Raw genomic sequence first — 18,356 nt, forward strand, 5'->3', positions numbered from 1 at the left:
TACAAAGTTACCTGTAAAATAAATATAAATCCTAAAATAGCTATAATATAATTATAATTTATATTGTAGCTATATTAGGATTTATTTTACAGGTAAGTATTTAGCTTTAAATAGGAATAATTTATTTAATAAGAGTTAATTAATTTCGTTAGATTTAAATTATATTTAATTTAGGGGGGTGTTAGTGTTAGGGTTAGACTTAGCTTTAGGGGTTAATACATTTATTAGAATAGCGGTGAGCTCCAGTCGGCAGATTAGGGGTTAATAATTGAAGTTAGGTGTCGGCAATGTTAGGGAGGGCAGATTAGGGGTTAATACTATTTATTATAGGGTTAGTGAGGCGGATTAGGGGTTAATAACTTTATAATAATAGCGGTGCGGTCCGCTCGGCAGATTAGGGGTTAATAAGTGTAGGCAGGTGGAGGCGATGTTGTGGGAGGCAGATTAGGGGTTAATAAATATAATATAGGGGTCGGCGGTGTTAGGGGCAGCAGATTAGGGGTACATAGGGATAATGTAAGTAGCGGCGGTTTACGGAGCGGCAGATTAGGGGTTAAAAATAATATACAGGGTCAGCGATAGCGGGGGCGGCAGAATAGGGGTTAATAAGTGTAAGGTTAGGGGTGTTTAGACTCGGGGTACATGTTAGGGTGTTATGTGCAGACGTAGGAAGTGTTTCCCCATAGCAAACAATGGGGCTGCGTTAGGAGCTGAACGCAGCTTTTTTGCAGGTGTTAGGTTTTTTTTCAGCTCAAACAGCCCCATTGTTTCCTATGGGGGAATCGTGCACGAGCACGTTTTTGAGGCTGGCTGCGTCCGTAAGCAACTCTGGTATCGAGAGTTGAAGTTGCGTTAAATATGCTCTACGCTCCTTTTTTGGAGCCTAACGCAGCCATTCTGTGGACTCTCAATACCAGAGTTATTTTAAAGGTGCGGCCAGAAAAAAGCCAGCGTTAGATACGCGGGTCCTTACCGACAAAACTCTAAATCTAGCCGTTAGAAATTAGCATATGAGCATACCTAGGTTTAGCTTTCAACAAAGTATACAAGAGAACAACACAAATTTGATGTTAAAAGTAAATTTGAAAGTTGTTTAAAATTGCATGCCCTACCTGAATTATAAAAGTTTAATTTTGACTAGACTGTCCCTTTAGCTACAGAATAATGAATTGCACATAATTATTATTCACTATGTTGTTTTTAGACAATTAGCTACCGAATGTAGAAAAAGGCAGCCTCTCGTGGCATTCAGCTCTTTTCGGAGCTGGATTTCTTCTTGTGCAACACACTAGGATCTATATTTTTACAGATCTTAGTGTAATGCACTTTCACAAGAAGAAATCTGATTCCAAAAAGAGCCGAATACCTCAAGTGTCCACCTTCTTCCGCATTCAGCAGCTAACAAAACTGCTCGATGCACGACTATTTTTTTTTTTTTTTTAACATGTTCAGTGAAAATCCAAAGATCTAGCAAATGAGATTTGTAGATGAACGTGTGATCCGTAGGGCAGAGGATGCACCTTACACTTGACCCACAATTAATACCTCTTTATTCTCCAGCTCTCTATATAGAATTTATATTGTTTGTGCCTGTCTTACAATGCCAATAAAGCCATTTTATAGCTATGGCACTAGGGAGTATAATACATAACTGTATTGGAATTTAGAACATGAAAAAAAAGACATTTGGCAAAGGGAAGTTTCAAGTACCTGTGTTGGATTGGTTGCAAGGTAGATACTTGATTTGCTGTAATTTAAATGCAGTGAAAGGCTTTATATCTTCTGGACAAAAGGGATTTATTTTTAATAAAATATTTCTTAATTATGATAACAATTCAGATGCAGCACCCAGTAAATGCATTATAATTTTGTAAACTATAACATACACAATAATAATCCATTCCAGATTAGTGAGCAAATAGCAGATTCTGTTTTAGACATGTAAGGGTAAGATTTAAAAAAAAATCTAGGCCAAAGTGCCTACAATTTATTGGTAGGTGTTTTTTTTTTCTGGACAAGTTATTAATACCAGACTCATACCAGAGTTAAGAGCATTTAATTTCACATGTATTGTACACCAATATTATACAATCTTGTGCTTAGTCACAATTTACTGTCTGTTTTACTCGAGACCCTTGTAGTGGTACAGAGCATATCTGTGAAAAACACTCACATTCCTGTAAACTATTACTACTACTCGATGTCTATGGAATAGGGAATCACACAATAATATTTACTTATCACCTATTAAAGATCAACTGTTAGATTGTGATCTCCCTCTTGGGTGCACCTAATCTAGTATGTAGTCTTAATTATAGGATGATCCAGAAGGGTAATGGCATAGACATGGTGTGCTCAATGGTAGATGAGGAGATTTCTTAAGATCACAAGTATAAAAACCCCTGTGCTAAATAAACATCAGTTTGGTGGTCAAGTTTATTTTTAGCACATAAGCAAATAACTCAAACTTCACTAAAAATAGACCCAGTTAAAAAAGTGTAGGCTCCATTGATATAGAGAGTAGTTATACTGAATTATAAAACATTTGGAAGCAAATTTGGGAAAATATCCCAGAGGAAAAGTTATAGGAGCCCCAGTAAGTCAGTGGAGATCTGTTAGAGAAGGTCAAAGCCATTATGGTAGTGTTACACTTAGAAATAGTAGAGGAGAACAGTACAGTGAGTTTGAAAAGATGAAAAACAGTAAGTCTATATGTGTAAGCATGTGCAACATTTTAACATGTTTTTACTAGGACAAATTTGTAATGGTATTTTAGTAGTAAATATTTTTTTAAATATATATATATCTATGAATTAAGTTGGTTGTGCACCCTTTTAAAGCATTCATGTATATGCATATTTATAGTAAAATAGCTACATTATTTTGAGATATTGCCGAAAAAAATACCTTTTCTTCCTACAAAATAAATTGTCAAAATCAAAATGTGTGTGATTCAGACAGTGTACTTCCCAAGCACTTTAAATGCCAGAGGGACTTAGCAAACAGAATTTTAAGAGATGCATAGAGCGTTTTGTCTTTATATTTGTTTCACAAAATAGATAAATTCAAGAGTGCATTAAAAGAAAAGAGAGATTAAGGAACACTTAAATGTTGTCACTTCTGTACATATCATGCAATTGTGTTTTACATACGCATGCTAGATACATCTACTATTTGATCACATCACCAGGTATTTATGTAAATGATAAATTGCATACTAATCTTCTAACTGTAGATAATAAGGATACTGCAAGTAAAAAAATAATAATATATATATATATATATATATATATATATATATACTACTGTGTGTATATATATATGTAATATATATAAAATATATATACTGTATATATATATATATATATATATATATATATATATATATATATAGAGAGAGAGAGAGAGAGAGAGAGAGAGAGAGAATTTCTATGATTAATTACAACATTAAACACTAAGCATATTTTATTAATGTATTGGTAATCAAATTTTGATAGACATGAGTCAAGAGTCCTGGAAAAGTTGCTTTATAACCTTATTAAATATTTTGCTCAAACAGGAATCATTTTATGAAGAATAGAAGAAAATAGAGGGGCGCCTCATGTGTAGGATCAACAGATATAAAAATCAGTAATAACAGTAGTAGAGCCAAATGGGTACTCACACACTTCACAAGCACACCAATGTGCTGGTAGTAGCAGGCTGCAGATTCAAATAGGTGAGGCAGCTCACCTCTCAGGTAGTACTGTGGTGCTGGAGATGGAAAAGGAGACACAGAAAAAAAGCACTACATGTGCAGACTGTTAAAAATATAACAAACAATATGTTCAGTGGTACAGATGGTTACTCACATACTCCATGAGCACACTTATGTGCTGGTAGAAACAAGCTGCAAATTTTAGGCAGGTGTAGCAGCTCACCCCAGATCAGATTTCTTAATGCTGTAATCAAATGGCTCCAATAGGTAACTCAAAGTCCCAAAAAGGTAGAGAGACTCTTATGTATCAGCAGGGCAGTAGGTAGGTAAAGATATCCACTCAAAGGCGTATTTCCAGTAAAATACAAATATTTATTAAAAACAAAAGTTAAAAAACACAACAGAACAATTGCTGTGTTAGGTGGATAAAAAAAGGGGTTGACAGTGACCCCAATAATGCAACGCGTTTCTCGGTTTTGCACCGTTTCATCAGGCATAAAATTGAGAACAATTTTATGCCTGATTAAACGGTGCAGTCGGCGAGGAGGAGGCAGCCACCACAGGGCTTTTCCACTTGGTTTTGAAAAGGACTCATTTTTGCCTTGATTTTGTAATTATATTTGGACTTCCCTCATTTGAGAGGATTTTATTTCATTTTTCTTTTATTTTGTTTTATTTTTTTATCTGTATTGTATACACAATTACCAATTTGCATTTCTTTAAAGAGTATATAGATTAATATCACTATCTATATTATCACTAGCGCCCCCTTACTTTGCTGTAAGGCTATATATACATCATTTTATGAAGTATTAAAAAAGGGTTAAGCCTGTACATTATTTTAATACTGCTTGGAATTGTTATCTGTTTTTCATTAAAGTGTCCGTATTCTTTGTAAATAGACATACATTAAAGGGACACTGAACCTAAATTTTTTCTTTCGTGATTGAGATAGAGCATGCAATTTTAAGCAACTTTCTAATTTACACCTATTATCAATTTTTCTATATTTGAAAAATAAGGTATATAAGCTATTTTTTTTATTCAGAACCATGGAAGGCACTTGTTTATTGGTAGGTGAATTTATCCACCAATCAGCAAGAACAACCCAGTTTGTTAACCCAGAATGGGCCGGCATCTAAACTTACATTCTTGCATTTCAAATAAAGATACCAAGAGAATGAAGACAATTTGATAATAGGAGTCAATTAGAAAGTTGCTTAAAATTGCATACTTTATCTGAATCACAAAAGAAAAAATTTGGATTCAGTGTCTCTTCAATATAATAGAAAAGAAAAAAAAAAAAGATTGGGGATCCCTTAATTTGCCTACTCACCTATGTACTGAATGGTTTTCCTTTTGAGAATTTTTTTTTTTTATATATATAAAGCAAATGTTTATGCTCCAAGTAAGGAGGTTTTGGGTCTTGGTATATATATATATATATATATATATATATATAAACAATCATTCTAAAAGGTGGCCGGGGGGAGTATTTGAAACTGTATTGGAAGGGACAAATTATGAACATAATCTATTCATTGTGGCCCATATTCATTGAACCAGGTTGTTTTGTTTTTTGTTTTTTTCTTAAGAATACATTTTCTTCTTATATTTTTGCCCATGGTCCTTTTTGTGACCGTCTATATATAATCGTATTGCCAGACTGTACAGGCTATAAAAGTAATCTGTGTGTTTCTTTCACATATCATTCCTTCATTTAATCTTATTTTTTACTTTTCTTTAATCAAAACAATGTGTTTATTCTTATATTTATATATGTCAATAAAATTATAATACTTTAACAGGTTGTGTATATACATTATATATATATATATATATATATATATATATATATATATATATATATATATATATATATTTCATACTTCAATAATGCTGTGTGTTGGTCTGCAACTCAGATGATAAATCTATTATATTTTTTATTTTTATTTTCTTTCTTTTTTTAATGGTAAAGAGCCAGCTGATAAAAAAACAATTACACATTTTTTTTCCAGGACATATGGATTGCTGCCCCCTCCTTTTCTCAGGTTGTATTTTTTTACTTTTTTTTTTTTTGTCTCATAGATTCAGTGATTTGCTCTTCTTCAACTCTATCACTTCTCCATAGTTTGTTGTAATGTGTACATTGTGTGATTGGTCAGGAACCTGGAAACCTATGGTTAACATGATAAATATCTATATTTTCATTGTTTTCTCCAATATGTTTATTTTATTTTGTGAAAGTAGATTTACATTTGCATTGTGTGTGTTTTGTGGTCTGACATTATGACTATATAAGTGTTTATGATTTCTTACCAAACATGCTATGTTAATTGACCTGTGTGAGCTACACACCTGTTAATTCATTTTCTGCTAGATTTTAACTGTGGGACACTCAAATTAAAATACTGTTGATATATACACAACTATTTATATAATCTTATTTTAGTGTTTTTGCACAGTTGCTTCACAATTTGAAGGGATCCCGTATTAACCATCATAAAATTATGTAATTGTTATTTTATTGTCCTTAGCCTGTGTTTACATTTAGGAAAAAATTAAGACAAGGAAGGCATTCTGTATGTTAGGACTACATAAGTAAAATAGTTGTATTACTCAGTAATTTGCCTTAAAACCTTTATTATAATTTTAAAACGACCTGAAATTGTTTTAAAATATGCAGCTCTGCATTCAAGTTATTGTGAATATAATTGCTGTAATATTTGACATATTATTTTGATTATGTGGAGTCCATCACTCTCCCTTTGTTTTATTGCTATCTTTGTCCATTTTTCAGGCATAAATTACTTGCAGTACATATAGCTAATAATAAAATCATCTGGAGAGAGGCAAAATAAATAAATAAATTGTGTATCACCTTATATAAATAAAATGGGGCGGGGAGAGCTCATAAGTATACAACATTGAGGAGCACAGATTTTTCTTCTCAGTGTCTTATTTTACATTAAAGACTCACTTGAGTAGTGTCACCTTCTCTTCTTTCCTGTTTAAGATATAAGCTCTATCTAAATTATTGTTTTGGTACTGTGCCCTTAGATTTTATAAGGGTAATTCAAATTGAAGAGATAACTTGGTAAAAATCCATTTGACACAGAACTTGTATAAGTTTATAGACTTACAGTATGTGTGTTTACAAGTTTGTGCCTATATCTTTGAAGTGAATCTTGAAAAAAAATAATCCTGCCATGTATAAATTGCACAATGATTTAGCCAATTTAACATAAGTTTGTACACATGATAAGTTGACAAAGATAAAAACTGTTATACGAATCACTTTATATAAAGGGAATGTAAATCTTTTGTCTTGTTAATGTTGCAATTTCATCATAATTAGTTAATCTGTTATCTTATTCTTATATGTTCTTTCTTGTATATATAAATATATATATATTTATGTATAAATGTAATCATATTACTTCTCTAATTTAGTTATACTCGTGTTTTGCATACTATTACTGACAGACATTTGCATTTGTTCCTATGGTATTTAATTATGTGTGTGTATGTATATATATATATATATATCTATATATATATGTGTGTGTGTATATATATATATATATATATATATATATATATATGTACGTACATACATACATATACTGTAGGTGTCTTTGTCTATTTATTTGTCTCCTCATATTTTTTTAACTCATTAGTACCTATTTCCATGCTCACTTAAAGCTCTTGAAACTATTTCCCATGTCAGTATTTCTGATGTCTATGCTTCTGAATTTAGATTTTTAAAGTCAGACAAGCTTTTTTAGAAGCTCAGGTTCGCACATACAAAATCTCGCTGAAAGAGAAAGTATCACAATAGAAATTCTGAATTTGTTCTCATGATCCTTTGCCTGAAAAGATTATAAATAAAGAGTTCCTTTGTCGCGTAGTCCTCTTCCCTCTCTTGTTATCTCTTAACCATAGTTATATTAACTATACAGCTCTATGTGCTAAGCTTTGGAGCCCTTGAGGTGCATGATTGCTGCTTACCCCAAGTTGCAAAGCTTCAGTTGAACCACTGCTTTTTATTCTCTCAGCAATCTCTGAGGTGGGAGAGATAAATCACTCAGAACTTGCTTGTTCAGAGATATTGACAGGTCCTGCTCTCTGGTGATTGGTCACTCAAGAGCAGTGGGCAGCACACATGTTATCTGCATATGAAATTCCTGAATTTTTTAAAAACATATGAGAGAATTGGCCTTGGCTACAACACATTGGAGCATGTATGCCACATGACTTATGAACACTAGGTTAAGTGTAGTGATTATTTCTAAATTATATAAAAAAAAAATGTCTGTACTGTGAAATTATCTGGCATCAATTATCACAGGGACAAAATGAAAAGACATTTAATTCATTTTAAACATTTAAAATGTGCTCATTAACAACCTTTTACATTTCAATCAACAATATATTTCAGATTTTAATTTGCTCTATGTAACACAAATACAAATTAATTTGTATAAGAAAACCACAACCACCAAGAACCTTTGTCTTTAAAAGATTGCATATGTGAATCTCTTTTGAAAAATTGTAACTTTGATAGAAAACATCTCTGAAAAATGCTGCTCAGACTTGGTGTTTCAGTATAGAATGGTCTTAACACTAAAATAAGCTTACCTTATTCTTTCCTAAGATATGGTGAGTCCACAGCATCATCAATTACTGATGGGAATATCAATCCTGGCCAGCTGGAGGAGGCAAAGAGCACCACAGTCAAAACAGTATCACTTATTTATTTATCCCTCATTATACGTTTTAGAGATGTTTTTATTGAAATCATTCACTATTTCATTTGTGGGGTTTTGGCTGCATGTACGTTAGTGCATCTTGACAGCTTCTCAGTGTTCCTACACGGAGTCTGTTAGGAGGGCGCGCTCTTTCTATTTTAGAGGTGCCACTTCTATTTAGCAGGACTTTTACTATTTAACTCTATGAGATTATATATGCGGTGTATATGTGTGCTTCATTTCCTTGCCGAATGTTTGTCCAGCCTCCTCCAAAGCAGAGTGGCGCCATTTTGAGCATTGTATATCGTTATGTATATAACTCCGTTTTAAGTGGGCAGGGAGGCACCTCAGTCACTGACTGAGGTGTAGAGGTGTCCTAAAAAAAGATCAATTAAATTCCATATAGAAGGAGTTTGTCATTGATGTGAAGCCTTTGGGGCCTATTTATCAAAGGTCTTGCGGACCTGATCTGACAGTGCGGATCAGGTCCGCAAGACCTCGCTGAATGCGGAGCGCAATACGCTCTCCGTATTCAGCATTGCACCAGCAGCTCACAAGAGTTGCTGGTGCAACGCCGCCACCAGCAGGGGGGTGTCAATCCGATCGTACTCGCTTGGGTTGAATTGTGGCGATTCCTGTCCGCCTACTCAGAGCAGGCGGACACGGTTATGGAGCAGTGGTCTTTAGACCGCTGCTTCATAACTGGTGTTTCTGGCAAGTCTGAAAACTCGCCAGAAACACGGGCCCACAAGCTCAGTTCGGAGCTTGATAAATGGGCCCATTTATATTTACATTGGAGAGAGTTAAGGGACAGCGCCTTGTACAACATTTAAAGGGGCATTAACTTATATGAGTATAATTATGGATCCAGATTCTGCTACTATCCACTGTAGTGAATCCTTTTTAAGTTTTTAAGTCTTTTCTTAAAAGGACATATGTGCATAACTTCCTAGAACTCTGTTCCTAAGGAATAAATACTTCTGTCTCGTGAGGATCAGATTGTTTATATACGCATATCTATCCTTCACGTTAGATTTGATCTTTAGCAAGAATAAAGATATATGTTGAGCCTGATGTCTGCATATGCAATCCTTTGCTGCAGTTTTTTTCCACTTAACTTATCAAAAGTACAGTTAGGTTGTTGTATTCTGAGCCTCATGTCTCCTAAGATGATGCTGTTTAGGCAATGCCATAGCTTTTTCCTTAAATGTCCGAAGCCTTCATCTCTGATGCGGTGCAGTCGCTAGTAGCTTCTGAGGGTGATATATCAGATTCGGACAGTATAATCCCTTCATCTGATGCTGAAAAGCATCCTTCAGATTTAAGCTTGAACACCTTCGTGTATGGTAAGGAGGTTTTGGCTAATTTGGGGCAACTCCGATACATATGTTGTTGTCAACCCTAGGAATCTAGTAAACTTTATGAATACTAGGATTCCTCTGTGAAAGTTTTTCCTGTTCCAGACCGTACTAGGAGATTTTTCACAGGAATAGGAGAAGTCAGGGATTCCTTTTCCCCCATATCTTGTTTTTGAAAAGATGTTTTCCTGTCGCTGTCTCCTTTAAAGGTGCACGGTGCCTAAAGTAGTAGGGTTTTTCTACTCGGGCTAAGCGATCTACGATTCTTAGAGAGGATAGCTGTTCTTTTCAGGATCAATGGACTAAGCTGAAGGCTTACATGGAAGTTTGTTTTGCCACTGTGTCAAGTGCAGCATCTTATTGGTGCAGTGCCTTGGTTGATCCAATTTGGTAGGGACTCCTTTGTGGAGATCCAGTACAGAATTAAGGCTCTTAATCTATCTGGCTTCACTGTGCTAGCCCGCAGGGCGTTGTGGCTATATCCATGGTCAGTGGATTTTTTCTTTGAGGCCAAGCTTCTGATGTTTCCTTACAAGGGAAAGACCTTGTTTGGTCCTGATCTGGCATTAATATTTCGATACTATGGATGGAAAAGAGGCCTTTTCTACCACAAGGAAAGATGAATAGACCTAAAGGAGTTTGCCCCCAATCCGGGATCGATCCAGGTGGGGGACAGCATCTCTCTGTTTTTTCTTCAAACATGGATACCAGATGTCCCAGATAGGCTGTGGACAAGTATCTCAGGTTTTCTACATTGAATTCCTACCTTCCTCCCACAGGCAGGTTGCTCCTCTCAATTTTATCTGCAGGCGAGATAACAGTGAGGCATTTTTGAAGTGCGTTTGGGACCTCTCTTTCTTGTGAGTTATAGTTCCTGAAAGTGAACAGGATCTAGAATTCTTTTCATTCCTGTTCGTGGTTCCCGAAAAAGAGGGAATTTTTCGTCCTATGAAACAGTATCTCAACAAGTTTTCTCAGGGTACCGCCCTTCAAATGGTAACCAGGGGTTTAATTTTTCCTTGGTCCAAGAGGGAAGTTCATGGTGACCATAGACCTGGAGGACGTGTATTTTTAAGTTCCTGAGTTTTGCCTTTCTGTCAAACACTCACAGTGTGTGACTTTTCACTTTGGCCCTGCCACGGCTCCCAGAGGTGGCTATCTTGGCAGTGATCAGGTTTCAGGGTATTCCTGTGGTACCATCCCTGGACAATAAAATGGTTCAGTCGTCATCCTTTCAACGAACATAATCTCATACAGAGATCTTGTTGTCTGTTCTTCATTCCCATGGATAGGAAGTGAAGCTGAAAATGGATTCCCTTGTTACAGCTACAGGTATAGTTTTCTTAGGGACCATATTGGTTTCCTATCTCTGTCAATATTTTTGACAGAGGTCAGAAAAATCGAGGATTCTTTCCTCTTGCGTCTCTCTACATTCTACTGTTTTGTCTTCAGTGGCTCAATGTATGGAGGTTTTTGATCTGATGGTTGCTTCATTGGACATCATCCCTTGCTCGATTCCATCTGAGAGTTTGGTGTTATGCATGCTCAGATAGTGGAATGGGTATCATGTGGTTCTGTCTCGGAGGATAGATCTAGATCTGTCGACAGGAGATTCTTCACGTGGTGGTTTTCGCAGGAGCATCTGTCTCGGGACACATGCTTCAGGAGACCTTCCTGAGTAATGATGACCACGGATGCCAGCCTGTTAGGTTGGTGACTATAGACTTGGGAGGAGTCTGCTATTCCATAACCATCTTGGAGTTGGTTTACATCAATCTTCTGGGAGGAACCTGGAGATCCTTTGCCATGATTGGCGTGCATTGTTCGGTGGGTGGATGCTTACATTTGTTGTCTATCCACTATTCGCATTGCAGGAGTGGATGCCAGGAGTGGACTTCTTGAGAGTCAGTTCATTCCAGGGAGTGGATGCTTTTCCCGTAGGTGTTTTTCAGGTTAACCCTCAAATGAGGGGTGCTGGAGTTGGAGATGTGCCAGATTTTCTAGTAATGTTTAAAGGTCTACAGTTCAGCCGGCTGCTTTGTTAAAATCCCTGACGGTTCTTGGGTTTTCAGTCTGACATCCCTGTTCCTCAGTTTGCTCTCCTTCCACGAGTCTTTGCTTGTATCGATAGGAGTGGGCTTCAGTATTTTTTAATTTTCAAAACAAGCTTTATTATTGAAACACAGAAGCAGTACAAGTAGAGAGGCAGTCATACTCATATATAGTACAAATAGTCTGCAGTTATACATACATATGAAAATGAGGATAACTTTTGACACAGTATAGTCCATGTATTAACGGTGATAAAATAAAACTGGAGCACGGTAAGTCCTTGTGCCCATTGATTGTCTCTATCTTCTTATATGATTAGCCTTGAGCTTGTTCCAGCAAGTGGTGACACCCGCTGAATGTGAGTGATGAAAAGTCCTGTACAAGTATGGTAACTGGAACTCAACTTCAGGATTATTTTACTTTGTTAAATAAAGAACTCAGCATTTTTGCTACATACCGCTGAGTTTTAACAGTTCCTAAAGTTAACCCGATTGGGTGGGAAAAGGAGGTCAAGAGAGAGACGAGAAGGTATAGAGAGAGTAGAGTGGTGTTAATGGGTGAGAGGGAGGAGGGGGAAAGGGAGAGAGAGAAAGAAGAAGGAGGAGATAAAAAAAAAAAGGGGGGGGAGGGGGGGGGGAGAAGGTAGAGGGAAGGGGGGCTGCTGCTTATGTGGGGTAGGTAGGGGAGAGGGGGGGGGGGCAGCTAAGCGGGAGCGATTGGACGGGGATGTCGGCAGATCACACCATGGTGATCTGCCCACAAAGACAGGTGCGTTACAGTCCTCTTCCTGTCCAGGTCAGAGTCATCAGTTCATGTATAGCAAGTCTGCTAGTCTTGAGGTAATGATATCTTTCTAATTTTAGCAATTCTTCCACTCTAGCCTTCCACTCCTGTTGGGCTGGGACCCGGTTTGTTTTCCAGTGCCTGGGGATCAAGCCTTTTGCACTGTTTAACATGAGCAGTAGGAGTAGATATCTGTCTTCCCCGATAATCTTGGGTAGCCCATAGTAGATTAGATAGGATGGGTTTGGTGGGATTATGACCCCAAGTATCCTGCTCATTTCTCCCAGCACCTCCTCCCAATAAGACAGTATTCGTGGGCAGCTCCACCAGATATGAAGTATGGTTCCCTCCCCCCCCCCGCACCCTCTCCAGCAATCCCCGCTTGTATGGGGGTAAATCTTTTGTAACCTACTGGGAGTCAAATACCATCTGCTAAGCAGTTTGTAGTGAGCTTCTTGTATTTTCATAGAAATTGATGCCCTCCTAGCTCTATTAAAGATCTGGAGCCATTCCTTGTGTTCTATCTCTAGGCCTAGTTCTGCCTGCCAAGCGACGGTGTAGCTGGGAAGCTTATTTCCATCCCTCAGCAAGAGAACTTTGTAAATCCGTGAGATAAGGTGAGACGGTATCTGTGTCATCGTGCAAAGAGTTTCAAATATTGTCCTCTCTCTACTGAGTGAGGATTTGTCTTTATGTGTCCTGAAGTAATGTGTGATCTGTGCTGTTCTGAACCAGGAGGTAAAAATGTCTGGAGCCCACTCTGCCATTTCTGCCTGTGTCTTGAGCTCACCCTGGTGTAAGATGTTGTGTATAGAAATTTATTTGAGGGTGGGGCTTCGTATTTTTAATAGTTCCTGCATAGTCTCGCAGGATCTGGATACTGACCTAGCGGGGATGTAGCTCTTCCACTTTGGTGGTTGTTCCTGAGGAGGGACCTTCTGATTCAGGGCCCTTTCTTTTGTTTCTATGAAGCTTTCTGCGTGAAGATTGATCGCTTAGTTCTGTCTAAGCGTGGTTTTTCTGAGTCAATCTTGAGACCATGATTCAGGCTTGTAAGCTTGTTACTAGAAATATTTGCCATAAGTTTTGGCATATAGCTCTTTATTGGTGTGAATACAAGGGCTTCTCTTGTAGTAGGGTCAGGATTCCTAGGATCTGTCTTTCTCCAGGAAGGTCTGGAGAAGGGTTTATTAGTCAGTACCCTGAAGGGTCAGATTTCTGCATTTTCTTTTTGCTACATTAGCGTCTGGCGGACATGCCAGATGTGCAATCTTTTTGTAAGACCTTGATCAGAATCAGGCCTATGTTTTTAAGTCCGTTGCTCTTCCTTGGAGCTTTAACTGTGTTCTTAAAGTTTTACAGCAGGCTCCATTTGAGCCTTTGTATTCCATAGATATTAATTTGTTATCTTGGAAGGTTTTGTTTCTTATTGCTGTCTTTTCTGCTCGGAGAGTTTCGGAATTCTCAGCCTTGCAGTGTGATTCACCTTATCTTCTCTTTCTTGTCGATAAGGCGGTTCTTCATTCTAAGTTAGGTTTCCTTCCTATAGTGGTTCCGGACATATATGTTAATCAGGAAATTGTGATTCCTTCTCTATGTTCTTATCCTTCTTCTCATAAAGAACGTTGTTGCTCAACTTGGATGTTGTGTGTGGTTAAAGTTTAATTACAGGCGACTAAGGTATTTCACCAGTCTACTGCCCTGTTTGTTTGTTTGATTCTCTGGGAAATGTAAGGTCAGAAAGCTACTGCTACTTATTTTTTTCTCTCTGGTTGAGAAGTTTAATTCGGTGGGCTTATGAGACTGCTGGACAGCAGCCTCCTGAGAGGATTACAGCTCATTCTACTTGGGCTGTCTCTTCTTCTTCGGCTTCAAAAATGAAGCTTCTGTGGAACAGATTTGCAAGGCTGCAATTTGTTTCTCTTTGCCTATTTTTTCCAATTTTTTCGAATTTGATACTTTTGCCTTGGACGAGGCGTCTTTTGAGAGTAAGTTTATTCAAGAAGTGGTGCCTTCTGTTTAGGTTTGCCTGTCTTGTCCCTCCCTAATCATCTGTGTCCTCTAGCTTGGGTATTGGTTCCCAACAGTAATTGAGGATGCCATGGACTCAACATATCTTAGGAAAGAAAACTAAATGTATGCTTACCTGATAAATTTATTTATTTCCGGATATGGTGAGTCCACGGCCCCGCCCTTTATATAAGACAGTTCTTTCTAACTAAAACCTCAGGCACCTCTACAACTTATGTTGCTCCTTTTTCTCCATTTACTTTACCAGTTATAGATGTGAAATTAATTCAGTCAAAGTAACCTGTGATTTCCAAAATGGGATGCAGTTTGTAAATATCTTATAAATCTGGGAAAAAGCTATTTTTAAGAGCTGCATTGACCCATTAACATTTTCAATATCAAAGCAATTGTTAATCTCTGAAAATGTAGTATACTACATTTGAGGGTGGGGCTTCGGTATTTTTAATAGTTCCTGCATAGTCTCGCAGGATCTGGATACTGACCTAGCGGGGATGTAGCTCTTCCACTTTGGTGGTTGTTCCTGAGGAGGGACCTTCTGATTCAGGGCCCTTTCTTTTGTTTCTATGAAGCTTTCTGCGTGAAGATTGATCGCTTAGTTCTGTCTAAGCGTGGTTTTTCTGAGTCAATCTTGAGACCATGATTCAGGCTTGTAAGCTTGTTACTAGAAATATTTGCCATAAGTTTTGGCATATAGCTCTTTATTGGTGTGAATCCAAGGGCTTCTCTTGTAGTAGGGTCAGGATTCCTAGGATCTGTCTTTCTCCAGGAAGGTCTGGAGAAGGGTTTATTAGTCAGTACCCTGAAGGCAATTGTTAATCTCTGAAAATGTAGTATACTTGTTTTGTTTAAAGAACCATTAAATACAGTAAAATTGCATATTTAACAAGTGCAATTTTAATTGAGATTTTTTTTCTGACAAATTTCAATTTTAGAGGCATGGTCAAGCCTGTTTCATGTGACAGCTAAAAAAACAATATCAGATTCTTATATGTATACACTGAACTCTTGCATATGCTTAGTAGTAGCTGGTGCCTCGGAAAGTGTTCAAATAAAAAATCTGTGTACAGTTTGATAATGGAAGTGCATTGAAAAGTCTCTTACAATTGCATGCTATATCTTAATAATGAAACTTTACCTTATATCAACTATTATTTAGTAAATCACAACTACAATGTAACATGTGACATCTATTTTAATTTGGCCAGATGCATATTTAGTTGTCCACTTTCGGGTCTTTAGAAGTGGTGGATATGTATCCTAATAAGGGTAAAAGGATAAAAACAAAAAAATATCAACTAATTACTCACACAAATTTTAGAAAAATTGACCATAAAGTGATGCAAAGAAGAACTGCAGGTATCCATATAACGTTTTGAAACAGAACTTATTAATTAGTCTCCCACAAAAATGCTAAAAAATAAAAAGGAGACCACATCATTAGCTTTAAATTAGACAGACATGACCCTGAGACAAAATGCGTCCCAATTGTAATAACATCCACATGCTGGGCCAAGGTGTAGGAGAAAAATCATGTCCATGCCTCTGGATCACTCAGAATGTCTACGGACAGCCCCAACAGACATTGCATATCGCAAACATTTTTGTGTTTCCTAAATGCTACGGTTATAATTATTGTCTCTCCACTTTGCTATTGATTCTTGTTTGATGTGCAAGGTTTTCTGTATTGAGCACCTCATGCAACAATAGAGGTTAATGGCAGGAACGCCCTCTAACGAAACATTGGAAAAGATAGGTGAAGCAATGCTCAATGAATTAGAAATATAATTCCCTCAACAACCTCAAGAGCATCTACAAATCTAGGCCAATTTCCCCTTAAGGCTTTATTTTTTTGATATTAAGGACTTTATGGGCTGTCTAGAATGAACCTTCATTTGAACAACTGTGGAACATTGCCCCATGACCTTTCTTTCACAGATTCAAAAGATTTTATATTTGTTTGCTTTATCACTAGTAGCAATTAAAAGGATAAAATCAGACTGTTCCTCCTCAATTATATGATTTTTTTATTATTATTTTTTGAGCACACATCTCAGGCACTAACCAGCTACTCAAGAACGTGTTGTCACAAGAATTAGGTAAAATAAGCTACAATTATGATTAATTAATTTCTAAATATTGAGATAAAGTCCTTCCCAGGACATTTTCTTTATTGTTGATGAGTCACTATCTGGTGATTATGTTTAATCCCCTCTATCAAAATAATTCCAAGATGGGATATATTTTAAATTAGTACTTTGGTGGAAGTCAAAGCTATTTATAGGGGTAAAAGAGAAGCTTAAAAACTTTAAACCCACTGTAAGTAATCAACGGGTCTCAGTATGTAACTTTCAAGGATATACACCATGAAAACCGTTTTATTATTATACATAAGGAAATATTTTTTATATTCCTCATTTAAATATGTTTATCTACTTTGATAAAAATTTAATTTAATTTTGGCTCCTATTTACTATAAACATATTTAAGAATAAGAATATTATATATATATATATATATATATATATATATATATATATATATAATAATCTTATTCTTAAATATGTTTATAGTAAATAGGAGACAAAATTAAATTACATATATATATATATATATATATATATATATACATAAAAGCAATAATTCTGCTGTAAATAATGACAGGCAGAGTAATTAATAACTTTTATAAATATGAAAACATTAGCATAATCAACTTGGAAGTTGATCACAAACCTTTAGAAAACCTCAGATGATTTTCAACTGTTTAACATCATTAAAGTCTATGGGGATTTTTGTAGATACATCAGTTGATAAGTTTTTCTAAAGGATTGTGATAGACCCTTGGTTAGGTAAGGTTTTGAATGCCTGAGTCAAAAATGCTGGTAACATTTAATACAATTCTGTTTGAAGTTTAAAATGACATTTAAGGGATATTAAACACAATTTTTATTTCTTTCATGATTCAAAGTATGCAATTTTAAGCAACTTTCTACTTTACTCCTATTATCAAATTTTCTTCATTCTCTTGGTATCTGTATTAGAATAAGCAGTAATGTGAGCTTAGGAGCTGGCCCATTTTTGGTTCAACACCCTGGGTAGCACTTAGTGATTGGTGGCTACAATAGAATGGTTAATACTCACCATGCTATTGGTTTTCCTCCTGTGCTGGCAGCTGTCTTCAAATTATTTCTCTTATTTTAATCCAAGCAACAGTTAATGAAGCTTTGCGGCTTCACATTGGGCGCCACCATCTTGGAGCTTATATTTGAAATGTAACTGTGCAAAAAAACTACAAAAATGTAACACTTCTATTTCCGGTAATATTAGCTAAACTGAAGTGAAAGTTAAAGCTGCCAAAAAGCAGATCTGTGAAAAAGTTTTGCGCCTAACACTAGATGCAGCAATAGGGGAATTACAAGAAGGCGGCGACCAGTATATAATGCAGACCTTTGCCAACTAGAATCTGTAATGAGTTAAAATAAGAGAACGGCTTTAAAGAGAGCTGTAGGTACAGGAGGAAAACAGTGCAATGGTGGGTTGTAACCATCCAACTGTAGTTGTACTCTGCAGTTTTAAACCTTAAACAGCCATTTCAGTGCAGTACTATTAAGTGATTAAAAGGTTCCATTATGCAAATTTTTATGATACTGTTCCCAGTTGGCTAAATATTCTGTAACTAAATGGACA

At 36.4% G+C, this 18,356-nt stretch overlaps 1 protein-coding gene across 1 annotated transcript in view; it reads left to right on the forward strand.

The window, feature by feature from the left end:
• GPHN (gephyrin) overlaps nt 1–18,356 on the forward strand; it is a 1,061,400-nt gene that overhangs the window by 784,028 nt on the left and 259,016 nt on the right. The window contains 1 exon segment of the mRNA XM_053697683.1: nt 5,716–5,748. Within this exon segment, the coding sequence (XP_053553658.1) occupies nt 5,716–5,748 (33 nt within the window).

Source organism: Bombina bombina, chromosome 1 (genome assembly GCF_027579735.1).
Source record: "Bombina bombina isolate aBomBom1 chromosome 1, aBomBom1.pri, whole genome shotgun sequence".
NCBI classification, from domain to species: domain Eukaryota; kingdom Metazoa; phylum Chordata; class Amphibia; order Anura; family Bombinatoridae; genus Bombina; species Bombina bombina.